Raw genomic sequence first — 22,716 nt, forward strand, 5'->3', positions numbered from 1 at the left:
GTTCAAATACCGTGTAAATAGTTTAAATTGGTACTAAAGGTGTGCACATTGAAGCGAGCTGAGGTGTCAGTCTCAGAGTTTTGTGTAAAAGGAGTGATGAGAGATTGTCAGTTTCATGTCAGTTAAATCATAAATAATGAAAGAGTTAACATTTTAATCTAACAGAAGGTGTAAAAGACGTGTGTGTGTGTAAGAAGTGACAGCAGTTAAAAAAAAAGCTGTTGAAGTGTAACTCAGTGGATACATCGAGCGGCTGCTGACTCACTGGGCTTCCACTAAAATCAACCAAACAGGCAACACCGGGCGTGAGAGCAAAAGCAAAACAAATGCCTATATATTTTATTTTAAATTGAGCTATAAGTATACAGAGCTTCCTCTAGCTTATTTACCTATTACCTTACCTATTGCTTCCTGTCACCTCCCTACTCCCCATGCCTCTCTATAAAAGCTGACAAGAGAGATACTGAAAGAAAAGATAAGAGCTTATTGACCTCACAATTATCTTATAAGGAGCCTTTGTACAAGGGTTACTTCCACTTTGGACTCGTATTTTGCCAGAACCAGCTGGCTGTTGCTTGTTGTAACGATCGGTTCGTAACTTTATGCCTTAAACAACCTACTGTAGACTGTAGATGTGTCGTGACCCAAAGCACACAAACTCAGTGAAAGTCTCACACAACCCTTTGGCCTACACACACACTGCAGGTGTCACAGCAGGTCACGAGATGGACGTATTGGAATGTCAAAGGAGTGTTTACGAGTGAGAGGGTCACTTGAAGTTCCTTATGAGAGGCTGAACAGTCAGTTTATGTATAAATGCTGAAGACCTATGAGATTTTAGTTCAACTACCCACATCCTTTTGAGTGCTACGTTAGCAGAAGTCACCAGCACGGTTATCTCACATTATCATTTCTGAAAAGCTCTGACAAAAGTTTAAAGCTTCAACGGCCATTAAAGAAGAAACTATGCAAGGTATGAAAAGACAGAAGAAATGTCATTGAGAAAAAAACGATAGTATCTGGATCAAAGTGTGAATGAGTGTATAAAATTGAAACATTCTGCCCGTTAATATTGATGAGGAAAAGTTGCAAGAACGCCGCTTTATATGTTGGACAGAAAGCCCCAGAATAATAATACTAAAGATATAAATATGAGCATCATCCGAAGGCAGCACACCTCTAAATGCTCGCACACATGCCGTACAATCTGCCTCTGCAATAATCTTTTTCAGGCAAGAGAGAAATGTTTTTCTCTGCGTAGCTTCTGAAGCAGCTTCTGCTTTTGGCTTTGCAGACAGATTACACACTGTGTCATAGAAGCAGGCTGCAATTAAGTGGTTGCTAGTTAAATATATTAATTATCTGGTGGTTTAAGGCCAGAAAAGATGTCATGCAGTATTATTACAACTTGGCCCAAAGTGCATATCAGTGAGTACAGGCTTACAGATTCTGGAAGATGTCAGAGGAGACTGGAAGACAAGATTTTGAGCTCGACTGCATAGCTAAGTTTCCAGAAATCATTTGTGCAAATTAGATGTGAGTTGTCAGTTTTGGAGATGCATTGGAAAACAGATTCATGTTTTAATAAGTTATCCTTGCAAAGCTGTATTAAAGTGTGCCGGATGATAGAAGAAGGTTTGGATGCACGTGCCTCTGATAAGGACAAGAGTAGGGATAGAATATTTTGACAAACACTAAAATTTTGGCTTTTTAAAGTTCAACATAATCATCTAGTCCCCAATGTCCCGTCTACTGTTTGTTCTTAGAAATCATAACCTTCCTCTCCTCGGCCATTGTTGCGTTCCTGCTGAAATGAAGGGTCACTCGGGTCCCGACTTTAAGCTGGAGTTCAACGTCCAAGTTATGCAGGCCTATGGCAAAGTCATGAGCATGCTGGTTCACGATTGAAGGCCTTCCCTGGGATTCATTCCTACACAGCGCCGTTCTGCAGGCGGTCCGGGGTGAAGCAGCCGTTGGTCTTACAGCTGCTTTCTGCTCTCGTGTCCCGGGTCAGTTTGCTCCGGGCCTTCCAGCGCTGAGCCAGCGGCTCCATGAAAAGCGAGACGGAGGAGAGCAGATAGCAGAGCCCCGCCAGGTAGAAAGAACAGTCATACGTCTGAGTGTAGTCGTACAGGAACCCTGAAAAAAACACACTCTTTATTAGTCAGTCTATTTATCAGTGAGTGTTTGTTCTATAGTTACATGACTTTATCTATACATCATGTAGAGACAAGCTGAGGACTTTAACATGTCTGGCTTTTCTGTGTGTTTTATAGTTTTTTCTTACATTTTCTGACTTTATGTATAATTAGTGAACCAATAGTTAATGGAATAATAATATTTCCCTTTAGTATTTTTTCTTCTTGGATTTTGGATTCTTGGCAGCGTGAACATATGTATTTTAAGAGTAATTTTTTTTGCGTAAGTTGGGTAAACACAGTTCGAACGGTGCTTAAAACACTAATTGTGCTCAAACCCACACAGAAAAATTTAGTTCCACTCCCTTGTATGAATAAAAAAAAAAAAGTAGCTTATTCCTTAATAACTGTTTTAATTAACATCAAGGTCATTAAGAAAAACTTTTGGGTTGCCAGGTTGTGAAAACCCCCTTTGGATGATGAAAACCCATGTGTAAATATTCTAATTTTTTTACTACATTGTTACTAGGGCTGCGTAATAAATCACAATTTTACAGTTATTGCAATATTAGCACTTGCAATAAACACATCACAAAACTCTGAATTTATAGCAATGAATAGGAAAAATTAGTCTATAAAATGTAAACAAGCCATACTTTCCCACTACCCATGCAAAGATTGGACCTAATGGATTGACCTGGGTATAATGGCCATGCTTTCACCCAACTGGCCATCAGCTTCCCTCAATTACTTGGTGTCAATTTGGTGGTAGAAAAAAAATGCTTTTTGTAATTATTTAGGATTTAGGAGTGACATGTTGCAAACACTTGTGTTGTATATCATAGCTCATATGCAAACTTTAATATTTATTTATTTCATAGCGTTATTGCAATATCGAACAACGAAATTACACATTGCAAAGTTTTCTCATATCGTGCAGGCCTAATTACTGCAAACATAACATGTTTGAAGTAATCTTTTAAAATTTCATCACATGGCATCGGGATCACATTTTGACCATGCGTGATCTCAATGTAAGCTATACTGCAGGTGACTCATAATCTCCTGTCTTCCTGTGTTATTTGTTCTCCATACATGAGCAATGTTGACATTTCACTTTAGACAAGTTAATTGGTGTGAAATCAAATGGCCCCCAGCAAAAAAAACAGGTATGACCAAAGTAAACAGTTGCTGCGAAAGTTGATAGACAGTTGGCTGTCCTGCAGAGATGGACAGAACAACAGGAATGTATTCACGCCCTGTGGCCTGAAGGAGGGTCATAATCTGCATAACGTCAGTTTCTTTCTTGAACTGCAGGGATGGTAAACGGAGCCACACGCTATTTGTGTTCCACCCTGAAGAATGTCATTCGGCATATTTTAACCTTGAAATCCCTAAGCTCCTCTGAGGGGATTGCCTAACACATTGGGAAGGGACCATGTCAATAGGTTCAAGGGAACCCCCCAAAAACACACACACACACGCACTTTAACTCTTAAACTGGGGCCCACTGTTACCTTTAAGGGCACTACCTGAAAAAACCTCAAACATACGCTGAAAAAGAATGTGCATGGTGTGTGTTTATCATGTTACAACACACTGTTTAGGTCTGACAACTGGTTTATTTTCTGTACAAGATCATATGTTGAGCCGATGATTGACAGCGCTGACCTAGAAAAAGTTCATTCCAGGAAATCAGCGACAACTTGAGGTAACAAAAAAGACACTGTAACAGAAAACTGGTCTGAGATAGGAAACAGCTCAGTAAGAATAACAAAGGCAATCTGCCATCACTTAAACAAAGTGACTCAAAGCCAGCCGTGTTATTCCAACCTGCCTCGCTTTCAGACAGGCTGAAATCTGACCCACTAACCCCCATAGCATTTTCCTCAAAGCAGCCCCAAAATCCCAGTCTGCATTGAGCGCTGCACTAACTATAGGTTGTTTTTCTCCTGTATGTTTCAGTTGTCACGCTCCAGAGTGACTGAAGGCAGACACACACTCTGACACACTGCAAGGAATTCAGGGCCCCATGAAAATATGTGCTACAACACCCCCTAAAAAATATATGTCCATTGGAAAGGCTTATCAACCCCATCACTGATCCCCCTACTTACTCACTCTGTTTGAGACTCTTATGGACTAACACACACACACACACACACTAGAACACTGGAAACACATGTAAAAACCTGCCCTCTGTCTAACAAATCACTGCAGAACAGTTAAGTTACGGCTACAATGCGATGCATATGCCCTGCATATGTACGGGTTTGTTATTGTGTGCATGTGGAAAAGTGGGTTAACACATGTCCGACTTCCTGAGGACCTTCCATGACGTGATCCACTCACCTGCCAAAGGTGGCCCTGTGAGGCAACCGAGGCCCACGAAGAACATGGAGAAGCCCATGGAGTTGTTGAGTTTGTCCGCCCCCACCAGATCTACCTGCAGAGCAGAACAATTCAACATGTTGATCAATTGAACTGAAGCTTTTCACATGCTAACATGCACTAGAACCTTTAACCTTTACAAGTATGCTCTTTTTATATTTTAGCACAGTACAAATCATATGCTTTTTGAACATGTTCTATCCATAAATTTTTTTAAATAAATATATAAGGCAGCTTCAAACGTGTACCATGTAAGTAGTTTTAAATGTAATAGCAAGCTTTGCAAAATGGCCGGAGTGCATCCTTAAAATGCAAAAAAATCAGTCAGAGTCAGAGGGAAAAAAAGTCAGAGGGGAAAAAAATAAATAAATAACGTTGCAAACCAAAGCTTCTGTTCTTGTATCTGCCAAGACAACAGCTCGCTGGTGAAGCGACGGCCTACCCAATCTAAACTCCCATATTCTTTTCTGAGTTATTGACCGAAATAAGTCAGTGTGAAATTGGAGGAGCTAACATTAACACTAGCTCTGAACCATGACGATAGGAAGAGGAAAACTTAAACGGATGGAGTTAAACTTAAACTTAAGTTAACTGAGGAGAGAAATTAAAAGCTTGCAGCAATGACATCGGCTCCTCAAACGTTTTGAGGAGATGCGAGAACGTTTGAGGGATGCAGGAAGCTAAATTAGCCTTATAGCCACAACTATGCTGGGCTCAAACTGTTGACCCATACTCCTTCAGATTTAACATTTCCTAATACTCAAAAACAGACCCCAACTTAAAATGCATTATGGAAATAACACCCTGTTTAGCTCATTATTTTCTCATTTGTTGTCCAAGCTACTATAGCTTTAATTATGTCTGTTTAAGCGCTGCTTCAATGGGAATGCAGCCATGAAGGCTCCATCTGGTATCTCTCCAGCTCTGATATTACATCCATGGATCTAGTATGCAGTAAGTGGTGCTCTGCCTACAGAGATTTTTACTCAAACAGCATAAATATAAGAGAAAAACTAAAAACTTCATTTTCAATGTATTTTATTATAATTATTATCCAAATATCTAAAAATCCATAGGGTAGCCTACGTGTTCGTTAACACAATAAAGGCGCTGTCTCTGGTGAAAAGGCGGCTGAGATAACATCTTGTCAGACCTTGCCAGTTGACACTAGGTGAGATGACAGCCTCTTTCAGAGATGAGGACAAGTACCTGTCCTTCTTTTCAAACTTTGAAAACATCCTGTCAGAAAAATCTGTGGTTTAAAACAGCAGGCAGAGACAAGCTTCAACCAGAAGGGCTCTCTGAGAGCGCAGACCTCCGCCAAAGCCTGTCTGCATGACAGGGAAATGTGCAAATGCAACCATTATATATGTCTGGGTATATTCCAAAGTTACAATAATAATGAAATGCTAATTCATTAGTCATGTCTAGATGTGCTCATAAATTCAGTGTGATCTTCCTTGGCTCATGTAGTCCAACTGTAATGATAATCAGGTCAGTTCTTCTGTATGCCTTGTGATGAACAAAAAAGGCTTCTTAAACACGTCCTCCTTGTTTGAGGTCAAATAGGATCTATCCAACTGAAGAAGGAAACTGGTCCGTCTCGTTCTTCTAAATAAAAATAACCCATCTTACTTGTCACCATTTCAGCCCAGAGGCATGTCCTGGCCTTTAGACCACACCAACGGCAGGTGAAATCATACCACACAGTTCCTCGTGTTTTTGTTCAGGTGTGATATGACCTGATGATACTGGACACTCCCTGACTTCATGTGTTGTTCCACCCAGGCAGGCAGTTGGGAAACATCTCCGATGATCTGATTCAAGGATACTTTTCCCTTTCAGTGTGTGACGATACACCATGATGTCATGAAGCCACACACGAAAGCACACACTGAGAATCCACGGGACTAGAGAGTCTGATACTGTGGGGGTCTTGCAGGGTAATTGAACTATAGACAGAGAAAATTGTGAGACTGTCGCTGGTGCGATTTGAGAAAGATAAAATTCATATTGAGTACCTCAGATTCAGATGCAACATTTAACCACCTTCACTAGTCTTAATTTTCTCATGGACAATGTTTAAACAAGTTTAAAATGACTTTTACTCTTCCCCCGCTCCACTATGTAATGTAATGGCAAAACCATGACTGTAATTATTTCTTATTATCACTTAATGTAACGCCGAGTTGAGACATTTCTTTTACATTTCAATCGTTCACGATAATTTTCTGGCAACTTCCCTTTAGAGTATCTTGCAATTTGGAGTTAGTTATTCAAATTCAGTTACTTGTGTTAAGTTTATAAGCAGTTATTGATTTCTAGAAATGTCTTGTAATTACCTTTAAAGAATGTCTCTAAACTGAAGTTCAACATATTAGCCCATTAGATCATGTGTTAACATGGGATCAGTCGGCGGAGCACCCCTCTCCAAGATGGCAGCGGCGTAGACGCATCTCACAGGCCCGGAGGCGCCATCTATGTGTATTTATCTATGGCTAGCTAGCTAGCTGTTTTTAGCTAGACTTAAACATATTTGAAAAATAATTTGATGAATTGCCATGAACTTAGTAGTAGTAGTAGTAGTAGGCCATATAATTGTAGTAATAGTAGTTATAATAGTTGTAGTTGTTGTAGTTGTGGTAGTTGTCATAGTTGTGGTAGTTGTAGTTGTGGTAGTTGTAGTAGTTGTAATAGTTGTAATAGTTGTAGTTGTGGTAGTTGTAGTAGTTGTAATAGTTGTAATAGTTGTAGTTGTGGTAGTTGTGGTAGTTGTAGTAGTTGTAGTAGTTGTAATAGTTGTAGTTGTGGTAGTTGTAGTAGTTGTAGTAGTTGTAATAGTTGTAGTTGTAGTTGTTGTAATAGTTGTAATAGTTGTAGTTGTTGTATCAGTAGTGGTAGAAGGTGTAATAGTAGTGGCAGTGAAAAGGAAGTATGACTACTGTATTTTTAAGTGTTGAAAAGCAACATGTTACAACCACAATGAACAAGGAATGGCTGTACATTTTATGTTTAAATAAATATATGTAACGACAATATTCTGTCTTTTACATGTTTACACTGTATGAAAAGCTTCTTCTTCAGCCATCTGAAAGCAGCAGGACTGTTTTGGACAAATGTGCATGTGAGCTGAATAAAGGACTATGGATGACAATGTCAATTACAAAATGATTTGGTTGTACTAAAACACTGTCTCCATTTATCATCAATAAGAACGAGTCCATAAACTATCCTGTAAAGTTACATATCAGTTCTTTTTGCAGAAACGATACAACACTACAGGAACAATAAAGAATAAATAACCTTATTCATAAAGAAGGTACACTTTTGGAAAAGGACAGCACAAATGCACAGCTATGTTCAGATAACGTTGTCTCCTTACCAGAACAGGCAGCAGCAGAGCCATGTATCCTCCACAGAAGATGGCGAAGAAGATGGCGTACACCATCAGCAGGATGTAGGAGGTGGCCAGCGGGGAGAGGAGGTTGACCAGGCCACACAGGATCAGGTAGGCCTTGTGGTAGTGGTATTTATGGAACAGGTTCCTGTCCGTCACCCAGCCCGAGGCCAGCTGGGCGATGGTCTCTGTGATACCTGCAACAGAGGCAGTGAAGTGAAGGAAAGAACATGTTAAATAATGAAGTCATAGGTGAGATTAAAGTAATTTAAGTATCAGTGGTTTGATATGAATGTTTCAATTTGGGTGACTAAAATATACATTTCACAAACAGATGGCCTTTTTCATTTTTAATATCAGCTGTACCAACTGTTTCTTTAAGGAATAAGGGAGGCAGACTGGGGAGAGCAAACAATAAAATATTCAGGTATACAGGAGGCTAATCTGTGGTAATGGAGTTTTTGATGGAAGCTAAAAAACAACAACAGCATCACTGCTGTCTTCACCTTTAGATAAAAATGTCTTTAATAATTAAAAAGTTTCACATTTAATATTCAGAACACACATCCACTTGCCAAAGATGTCTGATTACCAGAATACAGCCAGCAGAAAAAAAGGAGAATAAATAATATACGACTGAAACACACATTGTGCACAGATTTACTTACAAGAACTTTTTTAGTGCAGGTGTATGAAAGCGTCGGCTTTCATGTTGCAGGTTCAGATCACAGAATTATTATTTTACATTTTTAAATAGCAATTAATATATTTTTTACATTTTTCTTTTGCTTCATTTGCAATGCTGCGAGTACCAATCACCTCCATTCTGTTGGAGTTGCAGTTGATATCTTCTATAAAAACTTGAAATTAAACCAAAACTATCCACATCACTAAGAGGTAGGTGCTGCTGCTGCTGCTGCTGCTGCTGCTGAGCGTGGTCTTTCAGCTTTTTCAGCCATGCTGGGCTTTGGTCTAGAAATGTTCTTTTGGTCTGTGCAGACTTGAATATCTCCACTATGATGCATTGCCATTACATTTTTTAAAAGCATTCCTGGTTCCCACAAGATTCATTCTTCCTCTAGCCCCACAAAGACGGTCATATTTCTCTATTTAGTGAAATGTCTAGACAACTATTGGCTGGATTCAATTTGGCTCACACATTCATGGATTCTCAGGATGAATTGCAATAATTTGCCCTTCACGTTAAGTTTAACGCCACCATCAGATTAAAATTGTAGTTTGTCTAATACCTGTAAAACAGATAACGATCCATCAGCCTTAGAGCTGATAGGATCGACTGATGGTGAACGTGCTAAACATCAGCGTAAGCATGTTAGCTTGTAATAATTAGCATCCATCCGTTGTCTATACCGCTTATCCTGTTCAGGGTCGCGGGGGAGCCAGCTGTCCACACCCTGGACTGATCACAAGACAATCACAAGGTATTATTTTACTATTATTTAATTTAAATTATTTATTATTTAAATACTAATATAACAAGAACTGCTGTCCCATAAGAACAGTTTCACTAAGAGGCGATTCAGACTCTTATAGTCTTATTGTAATTCTGGTGTACTGGCCCTTTAAGTTCCACGAAAACTTTCAGCCAGCATGTAGTGTGTCATCACTCCACTTCATCTCCATTCACCTGCAGCTCCACCCCTCTCCTAACTTCACTTCTATATTCCATGCAGACATGTTTCCTTAAGACCTGAACTATGACATTCATGCCATCCAACTGTAAACACACACATGCCGTTAGTGTTCAGATAATCTAGGTGGGACTCATGCTTTGCTGCACAGCAAGAGTTTAAAGTCAGTCAGCCAGTGTAGATAAAGTGAAGCTAATGCAATCTCTACAGGCACCCTCCCAAAGCAACATGCAGGGACCTGTGAGTGTGCCCTGCTTTTTACAATAATGCAGTTATTTTGAGATTAAGAAAAACAAAGCTGGGTGTGTGTCTGTGAGAGAGAGTGTGAGTGAGGGTGGGGCAAAAAAAGAAGCATGTGAGGGAAGAATGACGCTCTGCAGCAAAAATACACAGGTCTGCATTAGGATTAACGTGATGTCTAGACCTGTTGTTCCTGTTCTCTGAGAGGAGAGTGTTTCCAGAAACAATGGGTGGCATCTTATCTATCTGTTAACATCTGTATTACACTGGAAACACCCCTGCAAACTACTCATTAACTCCTCCATCCTCTCTGATTGATTGTTTGCTCCAGTCGGGTATGATGACTTGGCAGATATGTGCTGCTCTCTGCTGAGGTCAACTGGAACGCGATAGGCGGTGCGGAAACTGCAGTGGCGTATTGACCGTCGCAGGAATAGCTACAAGCAGGCAGCGCTGAGCCACTGATCAATGAAACAAACTGGTTCTATGCAGATCACAGTTACCCATCCTCTGCTCAGCCTCTGCACCACAAACTCTCAGGCTGCAGCCTCTGACACTCAGCGTGAACCCAAAATAGCTGAAAAATCTGCTGAATATGCATGAGTTAGGCATCGCTGAGGAAGGTCTGCTTTTATGTTGCAAAACGGTTACACTAATCTCCATAGATTAACATGTGGATGTGATTAATAAGGATCAGCTACATCTCCACTCTTTAAGGCTTTGAACGAGGCTCAAATGAATGAAGACAGATGCCAGGAACACCTCTGCCGTCCTTACATAACAGCATCTTCTCCCCTCAGAGGTTACACAGATGACATGAGGCAGCTGTACTGTGTTTATGTGTCCTCCTCTGGCGACCTAAGACAGCCTCCTGGGGTGTCCCCTGCCTGCACACAGACCAGTTGTGAGTTTGTTTGTGTGTTTTAGCCTCAGCAGGTTGGTCCACGCCTGCAGCTGTTCTTGTTCAAACTCAGCACAGTGCAGTTTAAATTTGGCCTCTCCAAGTAGCACCGTAAGCTAACTGCATCAGGGACGTTATTTGTTCTGTCCACTTCGCTATGCGGTGCTGCAGGTATTAAAGGTGTATGTGCATGCCTCTGGGCAGGGAGGGGTGTGTGTGCAGGGGAAAACAGGGATGCCATCCCGCGAGCTTCAAAGAGGAACATTTTGTCACCAGATAAAAGCAAAGGGTTGTTAAAGGCGTGTTGGTTTTCCCAGCTTCTCTGAGGTGACACTTGGCTTGTCCTGCCTCCTCTTTTGTGCACACTGCCGCCTCCTCTCCTCCGCAGAGTACAAGCCACTTTAGAACTGGACTCGGACAAACTTGGGAGCCCCTCTTGTCACCACGCCAGCAAATTTACTCAGTTAGCTGTTGCTTAGCGACTCCAGTTAGCTCCGAAGCTGGCGGCCGAGGGCGACCCGGACGATAGCGGCCTCCCTCCTCCAGCAGAGTCAATGGGCCTCTCTGACAGCCGCTGGGCCGGGGAAAGAGGGACAGCAGGACGCTGGGATGGTGGCTTTGTGGTGAAGTTGGCACCCCGTCTCTCTCGCTCTGTTTGTCTTTCTTTCTCATTACGGCGCACGTGATCAGAGAATGTAACAGAACAAACGTGGCTGAGTCATCAGTCGTGCTGCTCGCCGGCACTGATTGCTGGCGTAAAGCTTATGAGCAACCTCACAGAGAGTCTACACAATGTAGATTTTGGTCATTTTTTGTGTGTAATTTGTGTACAGTTGTACTATCACAATCTTAATAGTGTTTTTTTGTTGTCTTTCTGTCATTTTTCCATATTTTCTTCAACATTTCTGGCAAACAAACTTTTTTTTTCAAACTGTCACATGTCATTTCACATTGATGAGCTATGACGTTAAAAATGCTGCATGCCAGCACTTCTTGTGTTACTAGGACCAAAGCATCTCTCACATCTTTAATACATCCTTAAGTGATTAAAGACGAGTGTCCGACTCTTTAACTGTCATTATTCTCACCTAAACAGCACCTTTGATCCACGGTGATACGACCTCTGTCCGCCGAGCGAAGGATTACAAAGCAGCAGCATGTAACTCATAAACACACAGCCCCATCTGGTACATTTCAATTATTCACAAAGCCTGCCCAAGCGCTCTTAAAGAATCACATGCACATGTGTTCGCTGGTCAAAATGTTAATGCTGTTTTCTGTTCATATGGAGTGGCCTCATCGATGGCATACAGCTGAACCCGGCCGCCCTGGCCAGTGGACCAAAGTTCAGCTTTTATGTAAGCGCATTCATTACATAAGACTGCAGAGTCTGAGCAGCTCACAAATAATTAATGCCTTCAAGTTGACTGAGGACTTTTTTTTGCGTTGAGTCTTAGAGGAACCTGGACCTCCCTCCTCTCAGTCACTGAGAGATCTCTGCTGGAAGCCACGTTCAAAGACAAATAGCAGCAATCCAGTGTGTATTCAGATTCATGAGGAGAGAGTCAGCTGCAGTGCTCATATTCACGCTTCATCCAAATTTTAGGTTCTGGTACTCGTGTTGGCACTCGTGTTGTCTGTAGGGGATGATATATTTTAGTCCTCATTCAGGAGCACTGCACCTAACAGAGGTACCCTGAACTGAGCATGTAATTGAAGTATGACTAAAATGAATAAGTACCTTGATTTATTATAAGCCTTGCAACAGTAACCATGTGGTGTCGCTCATCAATACAAAGATGTTTCGTTAGTGCATGTTTTACTACATGGACAATGTATAATAAAAGCAACATTTCGGTTTTTGCATGTTAGTAAATCCATGTTTAAAGACTTCACATCGTATTATAACGGCTGTGTGCAGTGTATTTACACTTATAATTGCTTAATGAGGTCGCCATACTTTTAAGAAGGGTATGCTTTAATATCTAAGTCATTGGCTGCTGTGTTGATTATATTCTAAATGTAACAGGCTACTTTTTTAAATGATGACCTTTATGATGACTGTAAAAACTTCACTGAAAGGTTTGAACCACTTTAGAATAAAGAAAAAGAACCTTAGAGAGGTGAAGGTCAGATCTTTATAACGAGAATTAAAACAGAGCCTTATCTAATTATCTTAGATAATAAAAACACTTTGATATTTTGGCAGTTATTTCTCATCCTGTTTTCACAGTGGGGTTAAAGTAGGGACTTCTGTCTGTCTCCCAAATCCATCATGAGAAACACCCCTCACCTCCTGAACAATGAAGAAATAAGACTGGCTGGCACTGAGCTTTGGGGGTAAAGATAGAGAGATTTTCTTACCTTTGGACCGGACAGGCTGGCTTATTACTCGTTTCCAGTCTTTTAAAAAATATATATTTTTAAAGAACATTTTTTTTGGCCTTTTATGCCTATACTGATGGAGGACAGTGGATAGTGTTGGAAACAGGGGACAAGAGAATGGGGGATGACACGCTGCAAAGGGCCAAGGATGGGAGTCGAACCCGGGGCTGCCGCATCGAGGACTGTAGCCTCTGTACGAGGGCCGCTGAACAAGAACCGCTGACCCAAACCGGCGCCCTCGGTTCCAGTCTTTATGCTAAGCCAAGCTTACTGCCTGCTGGCTGCAGCTAAATTTTTCCGGTGAATATATGAGATTGGTATCGATCTTCTCATTAAAAGTTTGTCAATAGAGCGGATAAGATGGGTCCATGGATAGGACCACGGATGAAATTTTGCTATCTTGCTAATTCTGGCATTTTTACATAGACGTGTATTGCTGATAGGTTGATTAATGTGCACTGTCCTTATTCAATAAATTAGAATATAAAAACACAAGCAGGAACCAATGTCTGCTCACCTGCCACAGAGATGATGAAGGAAGCATCCATGGCATCGATGCCCAGGGTTCTGGCTCGGGCAGACAGGTGGAAATAAGGGATGAAGTAGGCCAGCTGGCTGAAGACCAGGGACCAGGTGTAGATGCAAAAGAAGGGGTCCCTTAGCAGGGAGAAATCCAGTACTTTGGCTTTTATAACAGTCACCTCAGTGGGCGTGCTGGCATGTGAGGGAAATCCAACAATGGTGGACCCATTCATGCTGCCGTTGAGCTCGGTGGAGCTGTCAGGCGTTGTGGGTTTACACTGACCCAAGTCATGTCCATTCACACCATTGAGGACCAGTCTGGTCAGTTCAGGGTTCACAGACTGGTCCTGGAGTTCCTGAGTACACTGGCTCCCCAGTTTTTCAGTGTCCCCGTGAGGGAGAGGAGGAGGAGAGGGGAAGGAGTCTGATTTGGAGATGCCGTTGGATAAGTGAGATGAGCCGTTCATGCAGCTCTTAGTGAATTCCTTCTCTGAGGAGCTCTTGATGGAGACAGCAGGGCTCTTTTGGATGGGAGAGGAGGTAGGGTTTGATGTGGGCGGCTTCACGTTGATGGGTCGCAGAAGCATCCCAGAGGCCACCAGGTTGAGCATGAGACCGCCGAGGATCAACATCGCCCCTGTGGGTGAGAAAGAGAGCTCAAGACCGAGAATGTGCTGAAGAAAACATGCTTACATACGCTATAAAGAAATGCATCAGGGTCTGACACTACGTGCTCATTCATAGATCGGTTTGAATACCTTGCCAAGCATACTGGTCCAGGAGCAGCTGAGTGAACGGAGCAAGGGCAAAGGTCAAACCCATCCCCGAACGCCCGATCGCATACGCTGTCGCCAGCCTCTTTCTGAAATACAGTGCTGTGACCACTGAGAAGGATTGGTATAGAAGTGCAAAACCCATTCCTGTGAGGACAATAAAGATCATCAATATCAATCATCAAAATATAAATACAAACATTTCAGGTATATTCAGCAGGTAATTTCTACTCACCAACTATCACTCCCATGCTGATGTAGAGGAACACCACGCTGTTGGCAAAAATACTTATGAGGAAGCCTCCACTAACCAGCACCGCCCCAGCGATGGAGGTCACCCTGGCTCCTACCTTGGCACAGGCCACAGAGGCAAGCGGTGCTACAGACGATACGGGGGAGGAAACACAAAGATGTTTTCAGATATACTATCTGTTTCTACAGAAGCATTGGGGAGATTTGGGAAGGAGAGAGGATTATTATCCTTATTTGACTTAATGTGTCTGCATTCAGAGGATGCAGAGAGGTTTATTTTTAGACAAACCTCCAGACAGTCGCAGACTGGACATGATGGAGCCGATCCAGCTGATGCTCTCTGACGAGCCTCCAAACTCGTCTTGGAATGCCACGAAGAAGATCCCAAAGCTCTTGAGTGTTCCCATCACCAGGACATTTACCTGCACGCGCACACACACAGTTTGTTTCTTTAGTTTATCTCTTTGTAATACACATATAAAGACTCAGGAAATTTTCTACTGTTACCAATCTGTCAAGAACTAAACAAGCTAAGAAACCACATAACTAAACACAATAAAGCTGCATTAGCTCACAGTGGTAAAATAAATGGTTAAAGAACAAATGTACAGTTAAAAACTGTGAGGTTAAATGTTCACGTGTTTGAAAGTTGAGGAGTCATAAACATCTGAGGTGGACGAACCAGGAAGCAATGCGCCACCACCATCCAGCCCCAGCCCCCATCTGGAGGGTCCTCGTACTGGATCTCCTTCTCCTTCTCCTTCTTTGAGGTCATGGCGTCCTTCCTGAACAGGTTCATGGCTGCCTTGGTTTCACTAGAGAAAATTAAAACACCAAAATCATAAAAATATTACAGGCTGGCTTAACAGAGGCAGCTTTAGGAAACATAGTTCTGGTTATTTGAGGCACTAAGTGATTTAAGGTGATGCAGGGATTCATTAGAAAGAATACATATCTACAAAATCTTCACAGTCATTAATGTGCGTTAAGGTGTTAATACTTTAAGGACAATGGTAATAAATCTATAAATAACTCTCTAACTCCTCAATTTGATTTAAGATTAATACGTGTGAGGTTCATCAAATCGCTTTGAACCTTTCTAGGATTCAGCTGATGTTTGACGTTGTTATCAGTGTCTTGGTACAAACTGATCCTGTGCAGCTAAACCGACAGTAGACAGTAATTCTGTATTAAGTTATTAAGTCACTAAGCTGTGAAACGCGACAGTTACAGTACAGCTGACCAGGGTTACATTTTCACCTCTTTGGCTCATATTACAGCGGCTGAGCTGGACTCAGTGTCACAGCAGTGTTTACATTAACATGTACATTAAGTGTGAGTGTCGCAAGCAAGTGCAGATAATCAGTCATGTGTGTGTGGAAGATCCCTGTCAGCAAGGAACAGCATGTGCTTGGCATGACGGGCTAAAGTTTAATGATGATGAGTATGGACTTTAAAGTACTTTTAAAAAAAAAAACAGAGAGGAAGCTATGCAACATGGTGAGTAAAACCAGGAAACCCTCTCAGTTCTGGTGCATGGGCTCATGTGAAAGAGTTTGCTAAATGTTTCAGACGAATTTGAGAAGACATTTTTTTGTATGCAAAGAAACAAAAATTCCTTTTGCTTCTATATCATACAGTCATAACAGAAATGTCCCTGTCTTAGGTCTTTGTCATGCACCTGCCACCTGATACAAACATGTTAGAAAATGTACCCTAAAGATTTTTGTGGATCCTGCACGTGTGCAAAAACGCAAGTGAAAGCAGGTTTACAGATGAAAGAGTGATAATACAAAGTCCTACTGTGCAACATTTTTGTGGCAGCCATCATTGTGGCTGTAATATGTGAAATAATGTAGGAATGCATCAACAAAGAGTAGAAGCAAGCAAACAGAGGTATAAACAATGTAGAGTGCAAATTCTTCCCAAACAATCAGGTATGTAAATGCTCAAGGGAGGAAATGTAGTCTAAGTGTACTCAAGGGTTTAACGGTCAGACTAGAATTCCTCCCTTGCAATTGTTTGTCTCCGCTAACCAGTCCAGTTAGTCTGTGGTGTAAATGTCATAAAAAAATTTGCAAAATTTTGTATTTGCAAACTCAAAGCATTCAGAGATCAATGGTCTCGACAGCGATGGGCAAACTGCCCGCTGTGTCTCTTCTTCGTCTCTACACACAAGAGTGATAATGTGGCTGTCACACTACTGTACCGCAGGTTTTGGTGTTGGGAGAAGCAGCCAGAGATATATTTGTATAGTAAAAAATATGTCTAAGAATGAACTTGCCTTAAAACAAAGTCCACCACAGTCATCTACTCCCTGTGTGTCTCTGCAGAGCATGCACTGGTCAGCAGAATGAACAGGTACAGGAGGGGTAGAGCGAGGAGAGATGGTCCAGGAGAGACCAAAGCAGATGAACTTTCTCACATATTGCTCACAAACTTAGTTTACTGAAGAAATCAGACTAACCAGGTTATTTAAGAGCGATTTAAATGATGCTCTATAAGATAATGCAGACAAACGTTTGTACAGACAAACGGCGGAGGGTCAGTGAGGGTATTAATGGATTACTAAGTGTCATGTTTGGTGGGCATAATGTTCTTGTGTATACGTGTGTCTACACGTGTGTATGAACATATAGTATATGTGTAACTATGAAGTTAAGACTTAAGCCGTCTGACTGCAGCTTTGTGACATGAGCCTTTGCTCCTGCGGTGGGAGCGACCTGTTCATGCCTATGATGTGAGGAAACTGTACTGAAATTTGACTCGTCACCCCGACAGCAAACGTGTGACCTTTAATTATAACTCTCTCTGGGAGCATGTTTCCAAATGATTGTCCTCTGAAGACTTTGATTCATGTTAGCTGACCAAAACATACATGACTTTGTGCATTTATGCATGAACTAAAGCAGTGATTTTTAATATAAAAAAGTAAGCATTGTGTAGCTCTTACTGTACCGCAGCTGAATATAAGGGCTGTGTTGGGTCCGAATAAGATACAGTTTGTCCTGTGTACTGATCATTACTGCTGTTTTAAAGTCTAACAACTGAGCTGAATCACAAGGTCACAGAAGGTCACACAGCCCTCAATTCAAGTGGTGTAGCTTGGAGAGAGGATCTGTCCTGTCTCTACTGCTTTCTGCATTTTTGGAGCTTTTTGCATTTTATTGATGGGCAGTGAAGACAGACAGGAAATACGGGGAAGAGAGTGGGGAAGGGCGAAGGGCCTGAGGCGAACCCGGGGGTTGATATCATGAAGAAACAGGAGTTTTTTATCCAGCAAGCTCTGTTGCACTTTTACATCAGGTTTCAAAAGTTCTTTAGCTCAATATTCCTAATTATTTCTTCTTCCGGGAGATAAAAATCTGATGCCAATTGTTGACTCAGCAACAAACTATGATGTCAATTTACAAACTATATTTCTATACAAGGTGTGATTTATGGAGCCATCATCTGCCGTCATCCAGACAGATACAATTCTATGTTTTTAATTAATTTTGGAAGGAAACTCAAGCAAATCAAAGGGAAAACATGTTAACACACATAAAGGCACAAACAAGCCTTCACCAGGCTGTACTACATTTGGAACCTTCTTACTGTGAGACGAGTGTTAACCACTTAAACAAATTAAATGTAAGCATGAAATTGAATCTGGCCTTGAGTGATGTAAAGCAAAGTGACTTTGAAACGAGTAGATGTCGAGGCCGTAGTAAACCTGCGTTTACCAGCAGTCTTTGTGTCCTGCATCCCTCACTCAGCCTGACTTAGACATGTGTAAGAAGCAGGGAGCAAATTAGGCAGCGAACACAGAGCGGATTAAAAGGGGAATGAATTGGGCCAGTGTACTGTGAGGAAAGTATTTCCCCCCATGTGCTGTTCACAAGTTGTGTGCTTGAGTGCATGTTTGTGAATGTGCCGGGGGTCCGGGGGGTTGAGCCAGGGGGGGTTTGGAGATCAGCGCTTTGTAGTGCGGTATTAACGCTGTGTTGTTGCACGCTTCCACCACGAGATTCTCCCTCCAAAGTTTACATCGAGGGTCCAGCTTGATATTAGATTACAGAGAGGTAGCTTCCACCTTCTGTAAGCCTTACTTATAAATATAAATCTGTGCATGAAATCTGACTACAGCTTAAAAACATCCCCTGGAGATTTTATGGAAACGAACAAATGTTTCTGCTTAATTCAGAGTTTAGGTTTCACACAGAGATGCATTGTGTGTAACCTAGCATATGTTTCCAGTGCATTTTGTCCTCATATAGCATCTCAAAGCTGATTTGTTTCCAAGAATTTTAAATCCAGAATTGTTTGCATCCATGTTTAATACTTTGCAGTGTTTCTCTTCACTGCCTTGGCTGACACTTTGCTGTATATCACAGCGTGTGTTCGCCAACTTTTGATCGGTGGATCTGTGTGAAATCCTTGGCAGGGGTGTGTAACACAAGTGTTTGTGTGTGATAGAAAACCAACTCTGTAGCGTTACTAAAGAACAAAACTACAAAGGAAACAGTGAAGGGGAGCCTTAAAGGGATCAGTTTTTGGAGTGGGGTTGTGTGAGGTACTTATCGGTGAAGAGCGCCGCTATAGCCGCAGCTGTCCGAGGCCATAATCACTCAACAGGACTCAGTGTAATCTATATGGTGACCAGGACACTCTTTGTTTGAGCAGCTTGGAAAAACATAAGCATGAACCAACTGTGATATGTTCAGAAAAGTTTGATTCCAGTCTTCGCTGGCAACGGGACATTTCATAATCAAAACACGACTTGATGCATTGCACGGCTGGTGTAGGAATACAGAGCTGTTGTACGGATGGAAACAGAGGAAAGGGATGTCTGACGTCAAGGTGAAACGGTGAAGATATTAAATTGTATTTATTTTTATTTTTAAGTGGCTAAAATAAGTTTTTCTCGTGACCCCGTCTGCAGCGCTTCATAGCTTAGCTTCCGTGTTGGTGCTCCGCCCAGCCTCTCCAAACAGGTGCCGTGCTGGCTGTAGCACACTCACTTTAATAGGTACCTCACACAACCCCACTTTACCTGAACTATCACTTAAAGTATAGTTCAACATTTTGGAAAACATATGCATTGCTTTTTACCGGCTAGCAACATGAGAACATCCATACTGCTCTTTTATCTGTACGACATGTCACTGGACAGCAGCTACATGATGAGTGGAAACATGAGGCGACAGTTAGCTCTGTGTGGAGGTAACAAAATCCACCTACAAGCACCACTAAAGCTCTTTAACTAACATGCTGTATCTTGTTTCTTTCATTCTGACAAAAATGAAGTACAGAAGCATATAGCTGAGGGGTTAGGGGGGTGCACGCACTGTGGTTTGGACGTCCTGGGTTCGATTCCAGCCTGGGTCTTATACAAATTTAACGTGGGTTGTGTGCAGGTTAGGGTTGAACAGATGTGGTGTTCCTATGATGATTGTGTGTGTGTGTTTTGCTACAGTTTGCTATGTGTTTACATCACTTACTATGATCTGTCTGTTGGGGGAATCTTGCCAGTGACAAATATGAGCAAAATAATGAAAGACCAGACTTTTTTTTTTCTGTGCAACAATAGTTTAAAGCCACAGTCTCTTCCACTGCTATATTGGCCTGTTTAAAATAATGAAATAATTCCTTTTTCTGCCTTGACTATAAGCAGCAGTTAGCAGCACCGTGCAGCACCAGTTGCGTAGTTGGAAAGCCTGATCACTGCTACTGCTGCTTCTAAGCAGTCATGGCAACCTGCTAGATCACAAGCAGTGAAAGATTGTCCACTGTAATTGGCTGTTGTAGACTGGACGCTGTAGTTGTTCCTCTTGTCAGAAAGAGATATCTTTACAAGGATGGGGGCTTTTAAGTATAGAGACATATCTGTCTCTAGGAGGGGTGTTGAGTGATGAGTCAACCTGGAAACAACATCCCACCTGGAGTTTGTTTGAAGAATGCACCGTTCAGCTGAATTACATATGAAAGCTTTAGTAGTCTGAGTCAGAATATCAAGTGGCAGCCTGCCAAAGTTTCATCCCACTATACAGAGGAACTGCTGCAGGCCAACATGATACACGTTTCAGGGGAACACAGAGGTGAAATTTCACACTATGAGTGTAAGGCAAACACTTAATTAAGGCTGCTGAAGACTTTCAGCTCTGACACCATTAGGGACAGGTGAAACAAGGTCAATTAAGTACAGTTAAGTTCACAGTGTTAAAGGTTTAACCGGCTAATTTCTGTTCTATGAGTTCTTAAAATCAATTTTTGCTCCGATGAGAAATTTAAAGAATATCATACCAAGAGCAAACCTTTGTTTTTCAGGCTCCTGTAGCCAAACAATAATGTTGAAAAGAAACATCTAAAAAGTAAAGGTCCTTATGCAGCATAATTCAGTTACACGGGTCACTTGCTGCGTCAGGCTTGTGTATTGATCAGTCGTCCTGCAGAGTTACATCTCACTCTCCTGTCTTCTCTTAAAGGAGAAAAGCTGGCTTCATAAAGTGAGTAAGTTGACAGCAGAGCAAGAAGATGCACCATACAGCAGCATGCACAAGCAAACATGTAGGAAAGGAATGAAACACTGTGTGTAACCTTTGCTCTACAAGAATCCAGGTGAGCTGCTGACCTGAGCAGCGACAGCATCACTATTTGTTGGATATTCAGAGTAAACAAAGATGTTGGGTTACCTCCCGTGCTGCTTTGGTAGAAGGCCCGACGGCTCTGGAGGTGACGAATTCACTCAGGACGTCCTACTGTCTGAGTGTCATCCTCAGGTCGGTCGAAGGGCTCTGGTAACTCTCGAGATTAGCTTTACACCTGCAACAAGAAGAGGACAGTTATAAGTGCAGTCACAAATTATTAAAGAAGAGGACGGAAAGGTATAAAGACATGAGCAGCACAGAGGAAACAACAAAGTAGATATTGGACAGAAATATTTATACGTTTATAATATTCATTCTCTTGGAGCGATGAGTGCTGATCAGTGAAAAGCAGATATTTCAGACTAAAGTGGTAAACTGACTGACTGACACAGCAACACTTCCATTCCTAGAGCCACTTAAGCTGCCTTGGCTAAACACTTCCCTAGTTTTCTCACAGGAAATCGCCATAAAGTGGCCAAAATGATTTTTCCATACACCTGAGCCGGGACTTTGATGCAGCATTAGTGCCTCAGTCAGCAGTCTGGATGTTTAGCTCTGAGAAGAATGTTTCATTCATCTTCCTCCACAAATAAAGTTGGCCAGATGTCCGTCTGCTGCTGACTTCTGCACTCTCCCCACATCCTCACTGCAGAGGAGAGAGTCCACACCTGCAGAGAGCTGGAGACCATCCCCCCCCCTTCCCTTCCCCTTCCCCTTCGTCCACAGCTGGTCTTAAAGAAACCTACTCAACTGCTTCTACAGGTTAACAGGGTCAACCGCTTTCCCCTCTTAAAAAGCGCTCTGGTTTGTTGAAGTGTACAGGATGACCGACAGGTTTATCAAGCAAACGTTTTTCAAAGTGCAACAAAAGAAGAATGTTGGTTTGTGTTGTGCGAGCGAGCTGACAGTGCTGCACTGATGGACGGCTCAGTAAGAGCGTATGTAATCTGCACGGACATGTCTTTAGGTGAATAATTACAGGTGTAAAAAAGAGCAGATCATCCCTCATTGTTTAAATGGGCTTCGAGCTAAGACAAGAAAAAATGGGGTGCTTCCAAATTAGTTGCACATCTCACACCAACACTTCAAAAACATACAGCACTGCATCCCATCTGCTGACAACTCTGTAACATTAGACTTGTTATATACAGGACCCAGCGTGACCAGAGCAATACTTACAATGCTGTTAAACGATACATCTCCCTCTGCTGCATTATTGTCCTTTAATGTAGATGCAGAGAGCAAGGCAATGCAGAAAGCAAAGGTCCTGTACAGACTCTCCTAGTGTTCAGCGGAGGTGAACAAGTGCATGTTGTAATCCTCACAGACCAGTTTTGTAGAGTTAAAAGGCTCACTGGAGGATACTCATTTACTCACAAAGTATAAAAAGAAGGCTTTTGGTCACGTTCCAACACTGCCAATGACTTGCTTTTGTT

General features: G+C 41.9%; 1 protein-coding gene across 1 annotated transcript; it reads right to left on the reverse strand.

Moving 5' to 3' along the window:
- Window positions 1–1,930: 1,930 nt before the first annotated feature.
- Window positions 1,931–21,342, reverse strand: slc16a4 (solute carrier family 16 member 4). Its single transcript, XM_069660858.1, has 9 exons — window positions 21,326–21,342; window positions 15,334–15,466; window positions 14,941–15,073; window positions 14,635–14,778; window positions 14,385–14,546; window positions 13,622–14,263; window positions 7,912–8,123; window positions 4,491–4,584; window positions 1,931–2,139 (listed from the first exon to the last, which is right to left on the reverse strand). Exons 2-9 carry the CDS (start codon window positions 15,448–15,450, stop codon window positions 1,931–1,933), a joined length of 1,713 nt encoding a protein of 570 aa, XP_069516959.1. The 5' UTR covers window positions 15,451–15,466; window positions 21,326–21,342.
- Between the last annotated feature and the right edge of the window lie 1,374 nt (window positions 21,343–22,716).

The sequence above is a fragment of the Semicossyphus pulcher genome, unplaced genomic scaffold (genome assembly GCF_022749685.1).
Source record: "Semicossyphus pulcher isolate SPU_LCO1_2020_fin unplaced genomic scaffold, fSemPul1.0.p SCAF_13, whole genome shotgun sequence".
NCBI classification, from domain to species: domain Eukaryota; kingdom Metazoa; phylum Chordata; class Actinopteri; order Labriformes; family Labridae; genus Semicossyphus; species Semicossyphus pulcher.

Excerpts from the sequence above, each read along its gene's own strand:
- slc16a4 (XM_069660858.1), bottom strand. The coding sequence starts at position 15,450 with ATGAACCTGTTCAGGAAGGACGCCATGACCTCAAAGAAGGAGAAGGAG. Across the intron at positions 8,124-13,621 it reads CTTCATCATCTCTGTGGCAG|GTATCACAGAGACCATCGCC; the intron begins GTGAGCAGACAT and ends CCTCTGTTGCAG. Across the intron at positions 4,585-7,911 it reads CTCTGCTGCTGCCTGTTCTG|GTAGATCTGGTGGGGGCGGA; the intron begins GTAAGGAGACAA and ends TCTGCTCTGCAG.